Source organism: Anser cygnoides, chromosome 2 (genome assembly GCF_040182565.1).
Source record: "Anser cygnoides isolate HZ-2024a breed goose chromosome 2, Taihu_goose_T2T_genome, whole genome shotgun sequence".
Taxonomy (NCBI): Eukaryota; Metazoa; Chordata; class Aves; order Anseriformes; family Anatidae; genus Anser; species Anser cygnoides.
Window position 1 is genome coordinate 18,827,273 of NC_089874.1, and position 18,270 is coordinate 18,845,542.

The window sequence follows — 18,270 nt, forward strand, 5'->3', positions numbered from 1 at the left end:
TTATTTACCTAAAGCCAGTGTCATTAATTTGTATACCTTTTAAAGCGTATGCTTCAAGGATGGGGTGTGGGTTGTGGGATTTTTTTATTTGTTTCTGTTTTCTCTCTCCAGAATTGAAATCTGTTATACCATCATCCTGAAAGAACAGCCTGGAAAAATTAATTAGTTTACCATAGTTTGTGAATATCTTAAAACTGATGGATGTTAGAAAGACCTTTTTTTTTTTCTCTTTATTACGTTCTTTCTGCAGAAAAGGACAAGACTCTTGCAGCTCCCTTTTAGTCAAGAGACAAATATATACTGGCCTAAACTGAAGAACAACTTTCCTAACTTCATGAGAAATGGTGTTAAAATACTCTATAGGTTTTATTTAAAGCAATTATTTTAAAATGTTAAGCAGCTAATCAGTCTGCCTCGTTTAAAGGCTGTCTGTATTTCCCTACGTGACTGAACCTATTGGAAGTTGCTGTAGTGCCTGGTACTGAGAAACTGTTGAATAGAGATTTGAGTATCAAGAAGGGATTTTTTATTCTACTGAGTTCAAATAACATTTGCTTATTTTAATCAAATATGCAAGTTCTCATGATACGCCCTACCTCTGAGATTTCTTCTGCTTTGCCGGTTAGGCAGAGAACTAGGTTGATGTTAAGATGGGGGAATGAGTTTCAAAACGCTCATTTCAGACAGATAATTGATTCATGTGTCTCTAATTGTCTTTAGCTAAAGTTGTCTGTTTTGCTTATCTTCAGTGGCTATAAGAGTTGTTTCAAATAGAAAAATCTTTCCAGGGGAAAGTTGGTACGCTTTTCCAGTTAACTTCAGCTACAGCAGGCACTTGCGCCCAGCGTTTTTCCCCTTAACACAGAGTCACTGAAGCTAACTTTAAATGAGACTATTAGCTCTATTAGGTCATCCCAAAGTTTCTGTTCTTCAACAGAGGTTATAGAGAGTCAGCCAAGAGCAATCCTTAGTTAAATTCCAACGTGAAGGAGAGTGGGGAAGCCTTAGCTGAGCTGGACAGATGATTACGTGCACTTGTTAGCATCTCCTGATAACCCATATTTGCATTCTAGGTAAAAATAGACAGCATGAGCAGGATTCAACTCCTTAACCGAGAAGTGATTAGATTGGTTTTCTCCTGGATTTCTCAGAGATCTACTCATACAGATGATACTATTTCCACGTGCAAAATGACATATGCACGAGGGAGGGCAAATAAACTTGGGGGGGAGGAGGGAGGCAATGTCATCCATTGTCTTCTCATTTGCTTCTGATGGTTCCTGAGACAGAGACCCAAACAATACAATACTGAGCTTATGCCTGTAGATCTTGAAATGTATCTTGAGGTTCTAGCTCCCTCTTTTCCTGCTCAAAAGCTCTTTGCACCCTTTTTACGTCTGTTTCTCCTCTGGTATGGCAGAATCTGGGTAATTCATTCCCCCTTTTCTGGCTGGTTTTTGAAAAGAAAATCATGGGATTGTTGGATTGATGTAATACCTATATTCAGGCATTCAGTCACCTCTAAGGATTATAAAATTCATTTGCACAGAGCCCTGGTAAGCACTTCTGTAAATTAACCTGAACCATTATATTCTCTTCTTCCTTTTAATGTCCGTGAGACAGCAGAGAAGGTAACAGATGTGCAAAATTATTACTCCTGGGTCTTAATAAGGTGGCTTTTATAGATGTCTGTGTACCTAAGTTATGTAAAGCATGAATTTCATTTGCTGTCAGCCTGATTCTATGAGGCAAATCTGATTTCTGTGCCACCACTATTTGAACAAAGATCATATTGGTTACTGGCTAATTGTAGACTCTGTCATTGATTCTAAGCTCAAGTATCATTCATCTCTCTTTTCTTACTGACCAAAAGTGTAAGGGTCTTGGGAGGAGGAGGTGCTTCTGTTTTTTGATAGTATGAAAATAGGAACTGTGATCTGGCTTTATGACTGCTTTACATCATCGAGCAACCTTGTCCCTTCCTTACATCAGAGAATGTGTGCGGTTACCTCTGATGTAAGGTAGAGGTTACAGCTGGAAATTGAAGGTGCCATTGACATAACAGCCAGTTACTCAATCCCCTACAAGTTTCTCATTGTCACAGTCTTCGTTATTTCAAGTGGCAACTTGATGCTCTCGCTTTCCCTCTAGATCGGCACAGAGGTCTTTGTTTACCTTGGGGAAGGCTTCGCGTTGTAGCTTTGATTTCTTTCAAGGTAGTCTTGTTCTAATACTTCTTAACCTTTCTGCAAGTCAACATTAATTGGTAGTGGCAGTAAAGAGAATTAGAAACTCATCTGAAAAGCTGTTAACATGGTCAGGTGAAGTCCTTTGTGGAGAAGAAAAGAATCCTCACATGGGGGGAACACTGAATTTTCTCAAGGACAGAGCATAAAGCTTCTAGACTGCAGGGTGTGGTAAAAATCAGACCACAGCTGGAAAGTCCATGGCAATGGAAAGAAAAGCTTCCTACAGGCCAAAGGAGGCTGCAACTTGGAAAGGCAGTGGGGTGAATTTTCTTGGATGCAAAGAACTCTCCTCAGATGATGCAGAGTGGGGAAGAGTGGGTGTTTCTTCATGTAAAGAAAAAATAATCTCATTTCTGTTCTCTGCCTGGATGTATTTGAAAATTGGATTTTTGTTTGAATTTAAGAGGGTTAGTGTTATAGTTGATAGTCTAATAAAAGGGTTTATTTTGGTTTAGATTGGTTAAAAAAAAACACAGTAGTACTAAAACTTTTTGTTCTTAGTGATGCTACTCATTTTTCTGAAATGAACTGTTTAAGGCCTGAATAAAGTAAGTGGAGTTGTGTTAAACCAGGAGATGTAGGGTTTAGGAAGGGGCAATGGCAAGCTCTAGTTGCAGATATTTCTAGACCTTAGGTGTACAAAGCTTGGCATCTACCTTTTGCAGACCTCTGTTGTCACCAGTGAGAAATTCCTATTCTTGTCTAGACAGCTAGAACCAGTGCTCTAACTGGCACTGCCACCCGGGGTACGGGCTGCCACTTGTGTACCGCCTGAATAAGCAGGGTGAGAATGAGCATAAAACAACTTAGTGACAAGGTGACGACGACCTGAAAAACGGCACATGAGAGGCTTCCTTAACGCTTTGTTTTCTTCATTTACATTTCCATCTGACTGGAAGTTACATTTCCATCTTGCAGTCTGTAAAGGGATTGAACACAACTGGTTGTAACCAATTTAGGGCAACATCCCTACATGCTTTGATACTGACTACTAGTATATTATATTTAAGGTTATAGGTTGCTAGCAACTGCAGACTTTCTTTTAATTTCTTTCATTTAATGTTCAGTATACACATAGTACAGGAAGTCTAGGCCAAATTCAGGATATTGTGATAAGTTCTTGTGTATTTCACAAAATGGCTAATTAACTGTAAGTTTAAAGTGACACATAAAGGAAAGAAGGTGGAACTTAACAGTGAATATACTCCTGTAAATACCCCCCTTGTTGTGCCTGTTTCTTAATCTAATCTATTAGCTGATTTATAGTAATTACGGCAGTGAAAGGCAGTGGAAGAAAGTATGATTTGGTAGCTCTGTTGGGAGGGACAGCCCTGGGTGAAGGACGAGGTGAAAGATGATCTTGTAAACTGAGACTGCAGTCAACGTGTTGTGTTTTGGCAAAAGTGCTTGGCTGTGCTTGCGTGGGGCCGCACTCCAAACAGTACACGGGGAATAGCTCCATGTTCAGGAATAAGCCATTATGTATCCTCCTTGATTCTCATGTCTCCTTTTCATTACGTGAATAGTATGTGGAGGATTTCTTAAGATAACGTTACAAGAAGCCTACGTTATGCGTTGAACATCGGATGATTATTAGGATTTGTTAGTCAGCAACACTTCTTTGCATATGAATTACATTGTACAAACTGAATCAGTCTGAGAAGCTGTGAAGTGATAAATGAATATATTTGCTTTAGGTGTGGAAGCTGCATATTCTAACACCTTGCAAAGCGTAAAAGGTAAATGTAGGAGAGAAAGCTAATTCCGAAACATTTGCATTATAAAGCATTCCATTTTTAAAGGCCCGAGTTCATTGGCTGGGTACAATGAAAAACTAATGTTTTGCAGGTGTTTCTTTTAACACACCTTTGCATGCTGGGTGACAAACTGACAAACCCAGTACAGTGTCTCTCATATGCTGGCAATTTTATATTAACTAACTTTCCCCTTCCATAACTTTTTGTTGATAGCATTAGACAAGGTAGCCTGCCCTAGGTATGATCCATATATATATGAGCTCTGATGTTCAGGGTCCTAAAGATGTTTTCTCACTTGATAGATCGGGTGGAAATTAGAGACATGCAGATATTAGCCTCATCTAATTCTTTGCTGCTGTTCTTTTGGGTGATCATACCTAGTTGAAAACCAACTGACTGTTACAGGTGTTCAAAGGATATAATGGTAAATTTTAACAGCATTTGTCAAATAGTATGGCATTTTTACCAAAGTGTAGAGCAGACAGGACTATTCATAAGGATATGCTGTTTGCTGCTACCAGAGTTGGGGTGATAATGGCCATTGATTGTCATGACCTCTGAAAAGCCAAATCAGTACCAGATCTCTGTTAATTCACTCTTTTTGTTCGTTTGACACTTGCGTGGTTTCTTTTAAAGCTCCAGCAGGCATTCTGATAACTTCTGTGCTATTGTAATGTTTTGAGGTGCAGGCTGTACTCCACTTTTATATGTCGTGAAAGAAATGCCTTACACCTAGGAAAGACTTCTGTCTCATCCTCATTATGTAATACAGTATTTGTATCTAGGTCTCTCTCTCAGCAAGTCGTCTTCTCTTGAATAGTATACTCAGATCAACATGCAATTTCTTTGGGAATATTTAATATGCAAAAGTGATTTGCGTTTACTATGAAAAGTTAGAAATATGGAATTGATCCATTTAAAAGTGGGAGGAAACGTATAGGTGAAGATTACTTCTCTGATCATCCCCTGCTCCTTGTTTCCTTTAGGGTGAGGCTGTTTTAATTAGCAAAGGTGAAGTAAAATGTTAGAAATACTTTACAAGTAATGCATATTAGTCTAAGGAACTGTATTTAGGTGGAAAATGTATTAGTCCATGAAGTCACACTTCAGGGGAAAAAAAAGCACATTTCCATGTTTTAACCATTTTAGAAAGTTAAAATGGTAGATTTTTGCTGAAGAAGAAATTAGCTATGCTCTTTCAAAAGCCACTCATCCATATTAAAGTACTGACAAGAAAGCTGAAATAAGTAATCATATGCTATTTTAAGCATGCCCTTCTCCATCAGTACATTCTAGTTGTAGAGGGTTTTATTTGAAGGATTAATTGATGCATGTTAGTTAGGTTTGTAAATACAGTGCGTTAACCAGAAGGAAAATCTTCAAAGTTTTTCCAAAATAGAATTTGGGGAAGATATTTTTCTGTAAGCAGAATCACTGAGGGCAAAACAAACTTGATATTTCAAATTTCAGGAAGAATATTCAGAGCTTACTTACAATTTTTTTGTAAGTATTAAAGAACTCTAGCATATTATTTAACTTTGTAGATGATGAAAGTATAATCTCTTCTGCCTGGCTTTTCAGGGTGGAAACATACTTGCAAAAACACACAATGCAGTATTAGGCTTCATGACAGTGTTTTGGTTTTTTTTTTTGTACATTTGTTATCAGATAGTGCCTTTCAAGTTGTTTCTGTGGGGATGTTTCATGGAACAGTTTATTTTTTTTGTAAACAGGGATTATGCTACAATTTCAGAATGAAAGCCTTAATACCGTTCACTTCAAATCCTCATAGCTTACAGATGCCTATGTATTATTTCCATTTAGTGAATTTTTAATGTGCCCTCTTTCTTTTTCCTTAGGATGAAGAGAATGGAAATAGACAAGGTATGTTTTCTTTTCATTCTTTTATAGGTTCAATATGTTGAGCATTTATCTCGAGCTATGTAATATACTTCACTAACTACCTAAGAGTTTAAAATGTAAAATGGTAATTGTAAATGTAAAATTACTAAGTATGACTTTCAAGCTCTTTAGGGAGTTGTGTGGCATCAGAGCAAAAGGAAAAAAAGTCTTTTAGCTTTACCTATTTAGTTTATGCATTTGCTGCAGATTACTACAACACATGCTGTATGTATCGCTTGTGCCCAGCATATTGCAGAATCACAGAATGGTTTGGGTTGGAAGGGACCTTAAATCCCATCCAGTCCCAACCCCCTGCCATGGGCAGGGACGCCTCCCACCAGACCAGGTTGCCCAAAGCCCCATCCAGCCTGGCCTTGAACACCTCCAGGGATGGGGCATCCACGGCTTCTCCAAGCAACCTATTATTTTGTCATGTGTTTGAGAAGGCAAGAAACCAGCTGTGTTCCCTTCTTAGTGCCAAAGTTTTAAACTTTTTTTAAAACAAAGTTTTAAATCGATCTGCATTTTAGCCCCACAGTTCAGCTGCTCAGAGTACTACAAATAGGTTGGGTCTGCTTTCTGTATTTATTATAGATGTGTTTTTTAAAAAACAGTTGCTGTATGGTGCGTCTAAGAGCAGCCGGTATGAAATTTGATTTCTGTTGTAACTGACTGTAATAGAAATGACACAGAAATATGTAAGCCTAGTGTTGAGACTGATGATAAAAAGTGCCTACGTGTGGCATACAACCGTTTAAGAAATGATAATAATAAAAAGTACTATCAACCTAGTAATAGTATCTTCAGTATTTAATAGGACTGATTTATTTCATCATTTTCAGTACTTTGTCATTTTCATGTACGTTTTGAGATCCATGGAATACGTTTCAATGATGTCAGATGTGTGAATAAAATCTAGCACTTGATTTAGGAGGAATGGAAAAAAAATCACTTTCTTCAAGGTTGTCTGTCAGTTCCCCTCCTTTTTCATAGCTTTCCCTGTGTCACGTTGCTTCTGTCTGCTGTCTTTTTTAAAATTTGATTAACTTATTTTTACAAATTGGAGCTGTCTTAGTCTCAATTTAAATTCTGCATTTAGGTGTTTTCTCATCCATACCTCTCCTTTGTGCTGGTATCTCTTTATTTCATTTCAGGGATAACAAATGTGTTGATTTGGGTGAGGAAATTAGGTTTTCGGGTGGAGAGCCCAGTTCTACGTTCCATTTTTCCCATTCTGTCATGATTGTGAGGTATTCAAAGGATGCAGGATTAGTTGCAGGGTGAGTGTAATGTGCAGTGCTTTGGTTTGTACTTAATGTGGCGATCCAGTGCAGTTGTTTGAGGGTGGGCCTGTGTAAACCTGGATACCTTTGTTCAGAAACTGCACAGAGGGAATGCTGATTTTACTGGGGGGTTGCAATCTGCTTTACGTTGTAGTTGAGAACATTACCTAGCTTCAACATGCACCTAAAAATCTCATTTAGCTCGAAGGCAGAGAGCATCTCTGAACTTTTGTTCCAGGCTTTTTGTGTACCTGTCACATATTTGAAGCATTCTAGGAAGTTCAAATGTAACTGAATTTTCTTACTCTTTTCCAGGGGGTGAGGGGGAGATGCACTTACGCATTTCATTCTCCTGGTGTTGCTCATTTGCCTTTACCTGTTTGTTAAACAGTGAGAAGTCAGTGCCTTCCAATTCCTCTTAGCTCCCCTTCTGCCTCCCAGATCTGCTGCCACCTTTTTTTTTCCCTGTTCGTCAAAATGAATGAAGAGAAATCCTGTTAGGAAGGGAATGAAGTTACTGCTCTGCCAAACGTGACTGGGAGGTGTCACTTGTGTTGGAGAGGAAGAAGTTTGACAAAATCCTTCTTATAGGGAGAGGTGGATCGGCTAAAGGCATGGTTGGGGGTCTTTTTGCCTTAGATGCTCATCTGGGGTCTGTTTTTCAGTAGAGGGACAGCAGTGAACAAGCATTTACTTGGTTTGTTGTGAGACCTGCACAGGTGGGAGCAAGATTACTGTCTGGAAATTTTTGTTTAGCTATTTAAGCTATGAATCATAGCTCAACTGCTGCGTGTTTATAGCACCTTAGTACATTGTATGCCTTGAAATACAGATCAGAGGGCACAAAGCATACTTGGATAAGATAATATGCTAATTAACAGAAAAGTTGAGCTTGTGTTGTGTATGGAAAGGGAAGAAATGACTGAGTCAGTGGTTATAGGTGTCACTTGAACTCAACCTACCAGTTTTGTGTATCCTACCTTAAAATCATGTATCCTACCTTAAAAATAACAAAACGGGACCAAAAGTGTTAAGACTTTTCCCAACATCTAGTGTGACCTTGAGTGGAGGGGAAGGGTTGTTACGCTGTTCCTATTGACATTGCTGTAAGTTGTTCCTTTTCTCAAGTGAGGAGAGTGGTTTGTTTGTGAAAAACCACGAAAAGTATTCATCTTATTTTTCATACAACATCAGATTAATTTAGCAAAAGCAGGTATGCCTGAAATTCTCCGAAGGATTATCGAAAGGATTCTTTGAGTAATTAACACTGGAAAGTTAAGCGGAGCTGCTTCAGAGTTGCAAGGTGTGTATTTGGCTGCTGGCACTGCTGAAGCCCTGGTTCTGCTTCGACAGCTGGAGAACAGGCTTGCAGTGCCTTGGGGGGTCATACAGAGGAGCCATCTAGTGGCAAACTTTAGGTATTTTCCTCCACATTTGTCCAGAAAATATCTTAAATATTTTTCTTTTAGAGTCTGTAGATGGTAATTCACTTGGGCTTTCCTCTGTCAAAGACTTAAGCTGAGGGGTTTCAAGCTGTTCATTTTTGTGAAGCCCTGTTCCAGTGCAAAATTGTCACTTTTCTGCTGTCAGCTTAGAGTGAAGATTTCTTGTTGTCTTCAGCTAAAATGCTTTTCTGACAGATGCAACCTATTAGATTACGTAGATCTTTCTTAGTGGATTCTGTTAACACCAGCCGTCCTGTATTAACTTGGAAGTATGTTTTTTGTGTGTTTTGAGGATAGTATACCATCAGCATTCTTCCAGTTTTTAGGAGTTTCTCGCTATTAGAAATTTTTATTTAAAAGAAGTATCTCACAGACAAAATCTTGCAGAAGATCTTTGTAGGAATCTTTGGAGACAAGCTGAAAAATATCTATAAATCTATATGTGTGCTTATATAAAACACATGTAGTTTGCTCTGTCAGTATGTGGCAAGTGGTGAAAGGGGAAGCCATCTCCTTTTGAGCCATTTCATTGTGTATTTGACATGGTGAACATTTCATCCTTCAAAGGCTCCTTGAAATGATAGTTGGCCAAATACAAGTTTTTAGTACATATTGAGTGGTTAGGTCATTTTTTTGTAGCTTGTTCTAAAATGTATATGTTTTTTTTAAATGTGGATCATGACTAAAATGAACAGTTCTAAGGATATAGTACTAGTATCGTAAATGAATTTCATCTTTGTTATGAGAACTAAGCTATATTATGTTTGATGCAGTGTCAGGAAGTCTAGTATCAATATGATCTAGTATCATTTCTTTAATACAATGTTCTCGCTTTATCTCCTGTTTCTATGTAGAGGTATCTATAGCAACTAGCAGCTTATCTTCCCAGCAAAATGAAAGGTGGGTTAGGTATATTGCTCAGTCTCCTTTTCTGTAGAGACTATAAATGCTGTGCACCTTCTAGTGAGGCTTCAGACATCTGTTTCCACTGGCATTTCTGGATTGTTAAATTGCAATCACCAGACATTGTTTTGATGTGCCTAACTTTGGATTAAAGTTTGTCCTTCAATTTTCTAAGCTAAAAAGTTGCAATTTATAACCCAAGCTCCTTCAGCTCTGTGAAAGTCAGATTTGATGCAGAACGTTTGGGGGAATAGCAGAAAAAAAATCAGGAAAAGCTTCTTATTCCTTCCTGCTGCTTATATAATGCTTCGTGTGGTTTTGATGTTTTATTTCTTTAAACAGACTATTTCTGTAATGTGGTTTGCATCCTCCCAAGGTTTAATTTAATCCCCACAGTTTCTAACATCATTGTCTATTAAAGCTCAGTGTGTTATGAAATAAACTAATTGAGCCTGTGATGATGAGAACAGGGTAAATAAGGGACAAGAGACTGAATGTGAAGGCAAGTATTTGGAAAGGTCAATAGATTGCTGGGATGATACAGTCTTAAGGTATACGATAATGGGGTGGGAGTGAGAGGAAAAGAGGTAGGTAGTACCATAGCAAATTGCTATTTTTTGTGCATCTTTAATCCAACTTTATTTTTTTTTACCACTGAATGATGAGAATGCTGTGAGAGGGCTAGATTAATTTTTGACAGAGATGAGAGCCTGATAATTCCTCTTTTATGCGGCTCTTAAGATTTTTACTAGGTCAATGTAATTCCCATGGATTATCAGGAGACTCTGTAGGTTGGGTACAACAGGTATAACCTGAATGGCTGTGTTTGCTATCTGGGCACGGCTGGGGGCAGCTTGCTCTAGGTGGCCTTGCTTGGGCTGGGAGGCTGGACCAGATGGCCTCCAAGCTCAGTCGTGCTGTGTGCTGTGAGCTATGTGTATATGAGAACTTCATGAAGTATTCTAGACTGCTTCGTCACAGGTTAAATTTGAAACTTCAGAAGGTTTCATTTTAGATTTGAGAGAATTAGGAAGAAAGAAAAAAAAACCATAATATTGATGACTAATGCAGTGGGAAAATACGCTTTTTGAGCAAGTCTGTATTTAAGCTGAAACTGTTATGTCTTTCATAAAAATGCCAGATGATTCTCTCCTGTCTCCCTCTCTCTTGAGAATGGAGTTGAGGCTGTGTTAGTCAAACGGTTGAAGAGAAGAGTAAGCAAAAGAAGAAATACCATCGTTGAGTTGCCTAATCAAAATACGAGAGGAGTTTTAAATAATAACAGAATGTATTTTTCCTGAATCGCAGAATTGAATGCCAGGTGTTTCAAAGCTAAACAACTCAACAACACTATTTTACTCGTTACTGTCCTCATTTAGAGGCTCATCCTTGGCACTGTGTTTTGTTTAGTGTTTTTAGTTGAATTACTTCATGCTTTACAGTCGGTGGAATTAAGCTCTGTTGGGGCCTGACTGGGACCTTTGGGCTCCTTTTCTGTAACAGATTGCTAGTAGAGAAATGCTCACTATGCAAGAAATGCAGTTTGCAGATTATAAAATCCAAAATTGTCTTTAGCTGCACTGTTAAATGTAATCCTGGCAGTTTTAAGGACTTAATTTTTAACAGATATTTAATTAAATCTAAGTTCTGCTGTACATCGAGCAATCCCTTTTTGAGAAGCTTGGGAAATGAGTAGCAGGTTTTTTGGTTCTGTAATCATTTAGAAACATTTGCCCCACTGTAGCCATGCCTATTTTTCCTCCATTTGCCTGGAAGGCGCCCCGAGAATCAGTGCCACTCTGATCTGAGTTGAAACATACGGAGTGCAAATGCCTTGGATATCCAGGAGCGTAATTAAGTTTTCATGCTCCAGAGAAATGTTTCCTCGCCCTTGAGTCAGGTGTACATAAAAGCCTGTCCTAATAATTAAGCTGTTTCACAAGGCGGGGGATACAGTATAAAAATGAAAGTCACCTTTTCTACCTGCTGAGCAGAGGGCCAGGGGCAATACCCAGCACAGCCACCTGCAACTGTTCGGTTAGAGGGACAGATGTTTGACAGAATTTCGTTTTCTGTTTTTTTTTCTTTTTCCCTTTTTTGTTGTTCTCGTTATTTTTTATTTTTAGATCTTTTGTTTCAAAAAGTGTTCTGCAAATAGTTAACAAAACTTCGTGGCTTTTATTCTGTTCCCGTGTTCTGAGGATTCCTAAGCACGTTACAGGTGCCTTGAAGAGGAGAACCAGCATGTTGTTAAAAAGCAGATTCTTAGGAGAGACTTTGTAAGAAAGAACCATGTTATGCTGTGTCCCTGAACACTTGCAGGTTTGTGCTCTGCAGGTCAAAGAGAAAGAAGAGAGATGTCAGCAATAGCTTTTCGTTTTTATCAAAATATAAGAGTTTTGTCAGAGAGGTGCTCTTTGTTGTCTGCGACTCAGATGGTTTTTATCTGACTGTCTCATATCAGAAGTTTAATGACTACAGAGAAGTGATGTGCTTGTTGCTTACCGTGTGTCAGTGGATTTGATAATATCACTTCTGCCACGTTCTTTTCTTTTCCAGATACATCATAGAGCAGAATAGTAACTCTGGTCTGCAAAGTGTAGCCTAAAAAAAAATGAAGGTTACGATATTTGGTGTAATGCTAGGTGTGTTCCTTGCAGTAGCAGTATTCCAGCCTAGCATTTTAGCAGACGAAGCCAGAACTGGCAGCTGGACAAAATTAATTTCTAGGTCTAGTTCTGGGGAGGTAGGAGAAGTTTCGGTGTTTGTGACCCCCAAGTGTAAATCAGGTACAAACGCTAACAGTTCTTTAATTCTAGTGCTCTGTTTCAAAATAGTCATCTTTTGAATTCCCTTTCCATCAGGGAGAAATGAGCACATTAGAATTTTATTATTTTGCAAATCAGGTGGCTATGGTAGGAGTGTATTCCTCTCTGCCACTTGTGGTATTCCAGACATTTGGCAGGAAAGCTTCCTTTTGACTTCACAGTGTGAAATTTTCCTCCTGTTGGACTGCGGAGGTGGCACTGACTTGTAGTCTCAGCTAGTCGATCCAGGTAGCGTAGAGGTTAGATCGTAAATGATGATAAATATTTGCATTGTGAAGAAATGCTGTAATTTGATTTGACATTAATTGGAACATCAGTTGAAACAAGATGCATTACACTTGTGATTCTGTAGATTCTACTTTGATCTTACATGTTACTGAAGGTAACAATTATTATTATTCAGATGAAAATTGTTGTCTAATTACAAGATTTGCATACAATTATGAACACTTAAGACCAATTTTCTTAACTTTTGTTGTTTAGACTAATGACTTCAATGTAAAGACTCTCCTGAGTCCATAGTACCTTTGTTTCAGCCAGTGAATTTCTGCCCTGAGCCTTCTAAAGCCTCTAATGAACTACCTTCTAAATATTCTTTTTATTTCCTTATTTTTGATGATGCTGAGTATCTGAAGTAAAAGTTCAGTAAAAGTTCAAAGTTACCTTCTCTAAAGTCACATTTTCATTTCAATAACATAATTTCGAGGGAGGTTTTTGTGCTGCAAGGAATATTTGCTCTGCTCTGTTAGCAAAATTACCTTACTGCCTGGATGTTAACGTGAACTGCAACCTACCCTGAATGGTGACCGTTTACTCAGGCTAGAGACTTTTGTGTTTTATGCACTTTTTTTGTCTTTATGGGCTGTTTTTCAGTTTCTGGTCAGTTAACTTGTATACTTAGCCATTTCACGTGCTTCTGGTTTTTTTATTACTCTTATGTAAAACTTCACCTCTGTTCATAGCTGCACTTCTGGAGAAATTAAATATATATGAAATTGTTGTTCACAGAAGTCGGGCTTTCCATCTGTACTGCTTCCCTGCTTGTGTGTGTTCCTAGCAGCTCACATCTTTTGCCTGTTCTTTCGTGTGCATAATGTCTTGTTTTTTCTGTTTTGTTTTTACTTGCAGTTGAAGATTTGGGGAAAAATTGTCTTATTTGCTGATAGCCTGCAACATAATGCTTAATTAAGTTATTTATGAACGTACAGAGGAGCAGGGAGGAGGCAAAGCACTATGCAGCAATGAGCATTGGGAAAACACTGGCAAATAAGGCTAGATGCATGACAGGCTAGTAGTTACAAGCTGCTTTACTGTTTGCTGTATTGCCTTGTAAGGAATTGCTGATATGCTAAAAATAAAAAATTAGACAATTCGATATTAGGAAAATTGTGAATCTAATCTGACACTGTAGTATGGAGCTGGAGAACTTAGTGAACAAGTAATGCTGATCCTGTGCTCTGGGTGGTGGATCTTGGAAGGAGGTCAGTTCAGGCTCATGGTTTGGGCAGCGTCTTGTTTTTGCCTGATGCTGGGATACAGGCAAGATGTTGGTCTGTGCTATAGCAGTTTGCTTTGTCATGCTGAAGGCTAATGTGTGCTGTGGAAGGATAGGCTGGGCTGGAGTTTTCTCTGAAGCTGGCTGTGTTGAAGTGCAGGTGGTGATGCCTCCTTGCTCCTGCAAGGACAGCACGGATTGTTTCTATTCCAGTTAAAGTTAGTTTTAGTGGTCTAGTCGGGGAGTCAGTGATGAGCATATATTAGGCTACAATAGGTTTCACTGCTTTAAGCAGTTTTCAACTGTAAGCATTTCTGTGCCCAGAGGATGTGGGCGGTGGCGTGGTGGTGGAATTGCGCATTTAATTAGTGATGTCAGAAAGGTCAGTTCTGAGAGAGTCTGAACGGACATCCATCTACTGTGTAAAGCTCCCGCTGTTACCTGAATGAGAATCACATCCAAAAAGGGTTTTTAAAATCAGGTGCTCTGGGAGTATTGTATTTATTTATTTAATTTACTCTTATGGACAACTGAGAGCTGGAAGATGCTCCTTCATGCTGAGACGTTCTGAGGTCCCTGTGCGTTGGGTGTTGTGCTCCTCCAGAGGGAGTTTAAATTCAGAGGAAATTGGTAAGGGAATGCCTTTGTCTTGTCTTGTCTGATGCACACAAACCTCTGTCTCTGACAAGCCAGAAAGTAGTATTGGCTATTGGCAGCTTGTGGCAAGAAGAGGCTTAATTCCTCATAACGAATGAGGCATGCTGATTGTAAAATAAATCTTTGTTTCCTCCTTGGCTTTTGACCTCTGAGTGTACTTTATTCATGCTAAAACTTCATGATGTGAAAAATGTGAACAAGAAAATGTAACTTCTTAACTGAGGGACCTTAATTTTTTAATCACTAATAATTAATTACTTAGATCTAAGCCATGGATGGTTGCTTTATATAACAGGTATCTGTTAAAGAGGTACTATGATATATTGATTTACTTATTGGATGTTGGTCCCCAAATGAAAGTCATTACAGTGAAGAAAAGTGATTAAGTGAATGCACACTGCAAAAACGGCGTGTACTTAAGTAATAGTTGCCAAGCAGTCCCTTCTGCAGCTTAATTGTGCATTGCTTGTTAGTGCTACATAAAAGGCTTGGCTAGTTTTGTTGCTGTTACATTACATAGGATTTCCATCTCTTGCCATGTAAAAGCGTTCTTGGGCAGTAATTCACATCATAATTTCAGTAAGAGTAACTTTAGTGGACGATTTCCAAACAGTTTAACTCAGCTTCAGGCACAGAGATAAGCCAGTCTTGTTTAGCGTTTCAGTAAACGTTTCCTTGCTCTGCTTCAGAATAGTTTGTGCTCTGACCTTGATGTGTGATGGTATAAGGGAGCGCTGCCTTATTTAAATATTACAGCTGTAATATTTCCTGCTAGGATCAATTCCTTTTTTAAAAATCAATTTGTTAAATGGGAGTGTTAAGTCTTGAGACCTGACAGATTATTAGATTACCAATTTTACTTGAAATTTAGTACTGTGATGACTGTGATGCACATCTACAAGATTTATTTCCCTTAAGCTGGTCTGAAGAAACTATCATTAGCTGCTACTGTCAGAAAACATTTTTTTTAGCTTTGCTTGAATTTCAAACTTAAAATACAAGCATATGCTTTGAGACTACACATTGAAGGAAGTTCATTTATGTGCTTACTGAAGGAAAGAAGTTTTGGGTTGTATCCAAGTATGCAAACGACTAAAGGAGAAATGCAGAGCATGTATTCATCTCCAGAGCTTTGGAGTCCAAGGTTTTCTTCTTGCCTTTACTTGTACATGGATATTACTGACCTGTAAAATGAACCTGCAAATGCAAACAACATGGTAAACCTGTTAGCCTATTTTTTTTCCCCAAATTTGATCTTAATCTTTAAGGTGTCTGTGCATTTTTCTGGGAAGGAGAATGTGTTCAACATAACCTCCTTCTGCATGTAGGACAAAGAACTATGCTTACGATGTTATCAGCTTTGCAAGTTGGTCTGTGAAACAGTTGTGAAAACCCCCAGTGACTGCCTGTAGTGTTGAAGAACTTCTTTGTGTAGCTGCCGGTGTTCTGCCAGCAGGTTAGTCAGAAATCATACATTCAGGGAAACCTTCAGTCTCTGGCCTTCATAAATGGGTTCAATTTTTTCTCCAACTCAGAAGTGGTACCTGTATTAAAGGTCTTCTGTCTAGTATTGAATGGGAATAATCTAGGTGCTTGACCTGTCGCTTTGTGTATTCGGGCAAGCACAAGCTATGAAGTAGCATTTGAGCGCTAAGCAAACGAGCAGTAAGTAGATCACTAGCCCTGACCTGCCTAGGGAAGGCAGGTCAGAAAAAAAAGGTCAAGGGGAGTATTCCCCCTCTGATAAATGAGAAGGGAGAACTGGAAAAGGCTGAGGTACTCAACAACTTCTTTGCCTTGGTCTTCACTGGCAGTCAGGCTTCCCTCAAGAAGTTCTTGAGGACTTCTCAAGTCCTTGAACCTCTAGGCAGAGGCTGAGGAAGCAAAGTCTCTCTCACTGTAAGGGAAGAACAGGTTTGAGACCACCTGATGAAATACAGTAGGTACAAGACTATGGGCCCTGATGGCATGCATCCCAGGGTCCCAGTGGAACTGGTTGATGTAGTTACCAAGCCTCTCTCCATCACATTTGAAACGCTGATGGAATGACTGCATCAGTCAACAAGGGAATACCAACAGATGTCATCCACCTGGATTTCTGTAAGGCCTTTGACATGGTCACACATGACACCCTGATCTCTAAATCAGATTTGAAGCATGGTCCATTGAGTGGCTAAAGGGTTGGCTTAAAGGCCATGCCCAAAGAGTGGTGGTCAGTGGCTCTGTGTCCAGGTGGAGGCTGGTGATAAGTGGGGTCCCTCAGGGGTCTGTCCAAGCTGAGTGGTGCAGGTGGTACCACAGAAGGAACGGATGCCACACAAAGGGACTTGGACAAGCTTGAGAAGTGGGCCTATGTGAACCTAATGAGGTTCAACAAGTCCAAGTGCAAGGTGCTGAGCCTGGGCTGGGGCAATCCCAAGCATGAATACAGGCTGGGCGATGACTGGATTGAGAACAAACAGCTCCAGGGAGAAGGACATGGACAGCCCAGAATGCCAACTGGATCCTGGGCTGCATCAAAATAAGAGTGACCAGTAGGTCAAGGGAAGTGATTCTCCCCCTGTACCTTGCTCTTGTGAGATCTCACCTGGAGTTCTGCGTTCAGCTCTGGGGCCCCCAGCACAAGAAGGATTTGTACCTGTTAGAGCAGGTTCAGAGGAGGGCCACGAGGATGGTCAGAGGGCTGGAGCACCTCTCCTACAAAGACAGGCTGAGGGAGCTGGGGTTGTTCAGCCTGGAGAAGAGAAGGCCCCAGGGAGACCTTACAGCGGCCTGCCAGTGCCTAAAGGCGGCCTACAGGAAAGCTGGGGAGGGACTCTGTGTCAGGGGGTGGAGTGATGGGACAAGGGATAATGGCTTTAAACTAAAAGAGGGGAGATTTAGATTAGATATAAGGAATAAATTATTTACTCAGAGAGTGCCCAGAGAAGCTGTGGATGCCCCATCCCTGGAGGTGTTCAAGGCCAAGCTGGATGGGGCTTTGGGCAACCTGGTCTGGTGGGAGGTGTCCCTGCCCATGGCAGGGGGTTGGAACTGGATTGATCTTTAAGGTCCCTTCCAACCCAAACCATCCTGTGGTTCTACGTTGGGTAAGGTATTGATTGTTTCAAATTACACGTCCCATGGGAGCTCCATTACTTTTTATTGTCACTGTTGGGATTGTATCTCTTCAGTAACACATGACGTGGCAACACTGGGAAGGGTGTTTGGTCCTATAAAAGGTTGTATTTTAACTGTTCACTCTGAACCTACCTTTTGTTCATAGTATCTAGGGTAAATTATTCTTTGAGCTTGTCTAAATTCGCTGTAATGTTCCTGCCTCTTAAAGGATGAGACCTGCCTTGTGTTCAGTGTCTATTTAAATCAGCAGATTGATAATGACAGATATTAGCTTTGCTTCACAAAGAGCATTTTGTATGTCTTGTAGCTGCGTCCTGCTAATCAAATTTTAAAGTATTTGGGGACTGAGCTGCCAGCTGTTTTTTTGATTTATAATTCAGTTGTGTTGTATGTAATAACTAGCTGATCTTATCAAGTCAACTTTTTGTTTATTCTCCACCCGTTCAGAGTTATTTTGAGAAGGCCATTTAGAACTGGTTTTTGGTAAGGTGGCAGGACACTGAGAGGGCTACAAAAGGAAGGCATTGGGCTCAAACTTGTACTTGAAAATTGTGAATGAGATTCAGAGGGAAGCCAGGTTTTGTGCAGTTTATTGAAATTCTTTAGATAATAAACTTTCCCCATATGGAAA

The 18,270-nt window shown here is 39.6% G+C and overlaps 1 protein-coding gene across 4 annotated transcripts in view; it reads left to right on the top strand.

Annotated features, from left to right (window-relative positions):
- The window catches only part of ARHGAP21 (Rho GTPase activating protein 21), a 123,288-nt gene that overhangs the window by 50,390 nt on the left and 54,628 nt on the right, over positions 1 to 18,270 (top strand). For 3 of the 4 annotated variants that reach the window (XM_066991608.1, XM_066991607.1, XM_066991609.1), the window contains exon 3: positions 5,866 to 5,890. In XM_066991608.1, the coding sequence (XP_066847709.1) occupies positions 5,866 to 5,890 (25 nt within the window). Of the gene's footprint in view, positions 1 to 5,865; positions 5,891 to 14,285; positions 14,493 to 18,270 lie in introns of those variants that run through there. The other variant, XM_066991610.1, reaches the window with a different exon arrangement.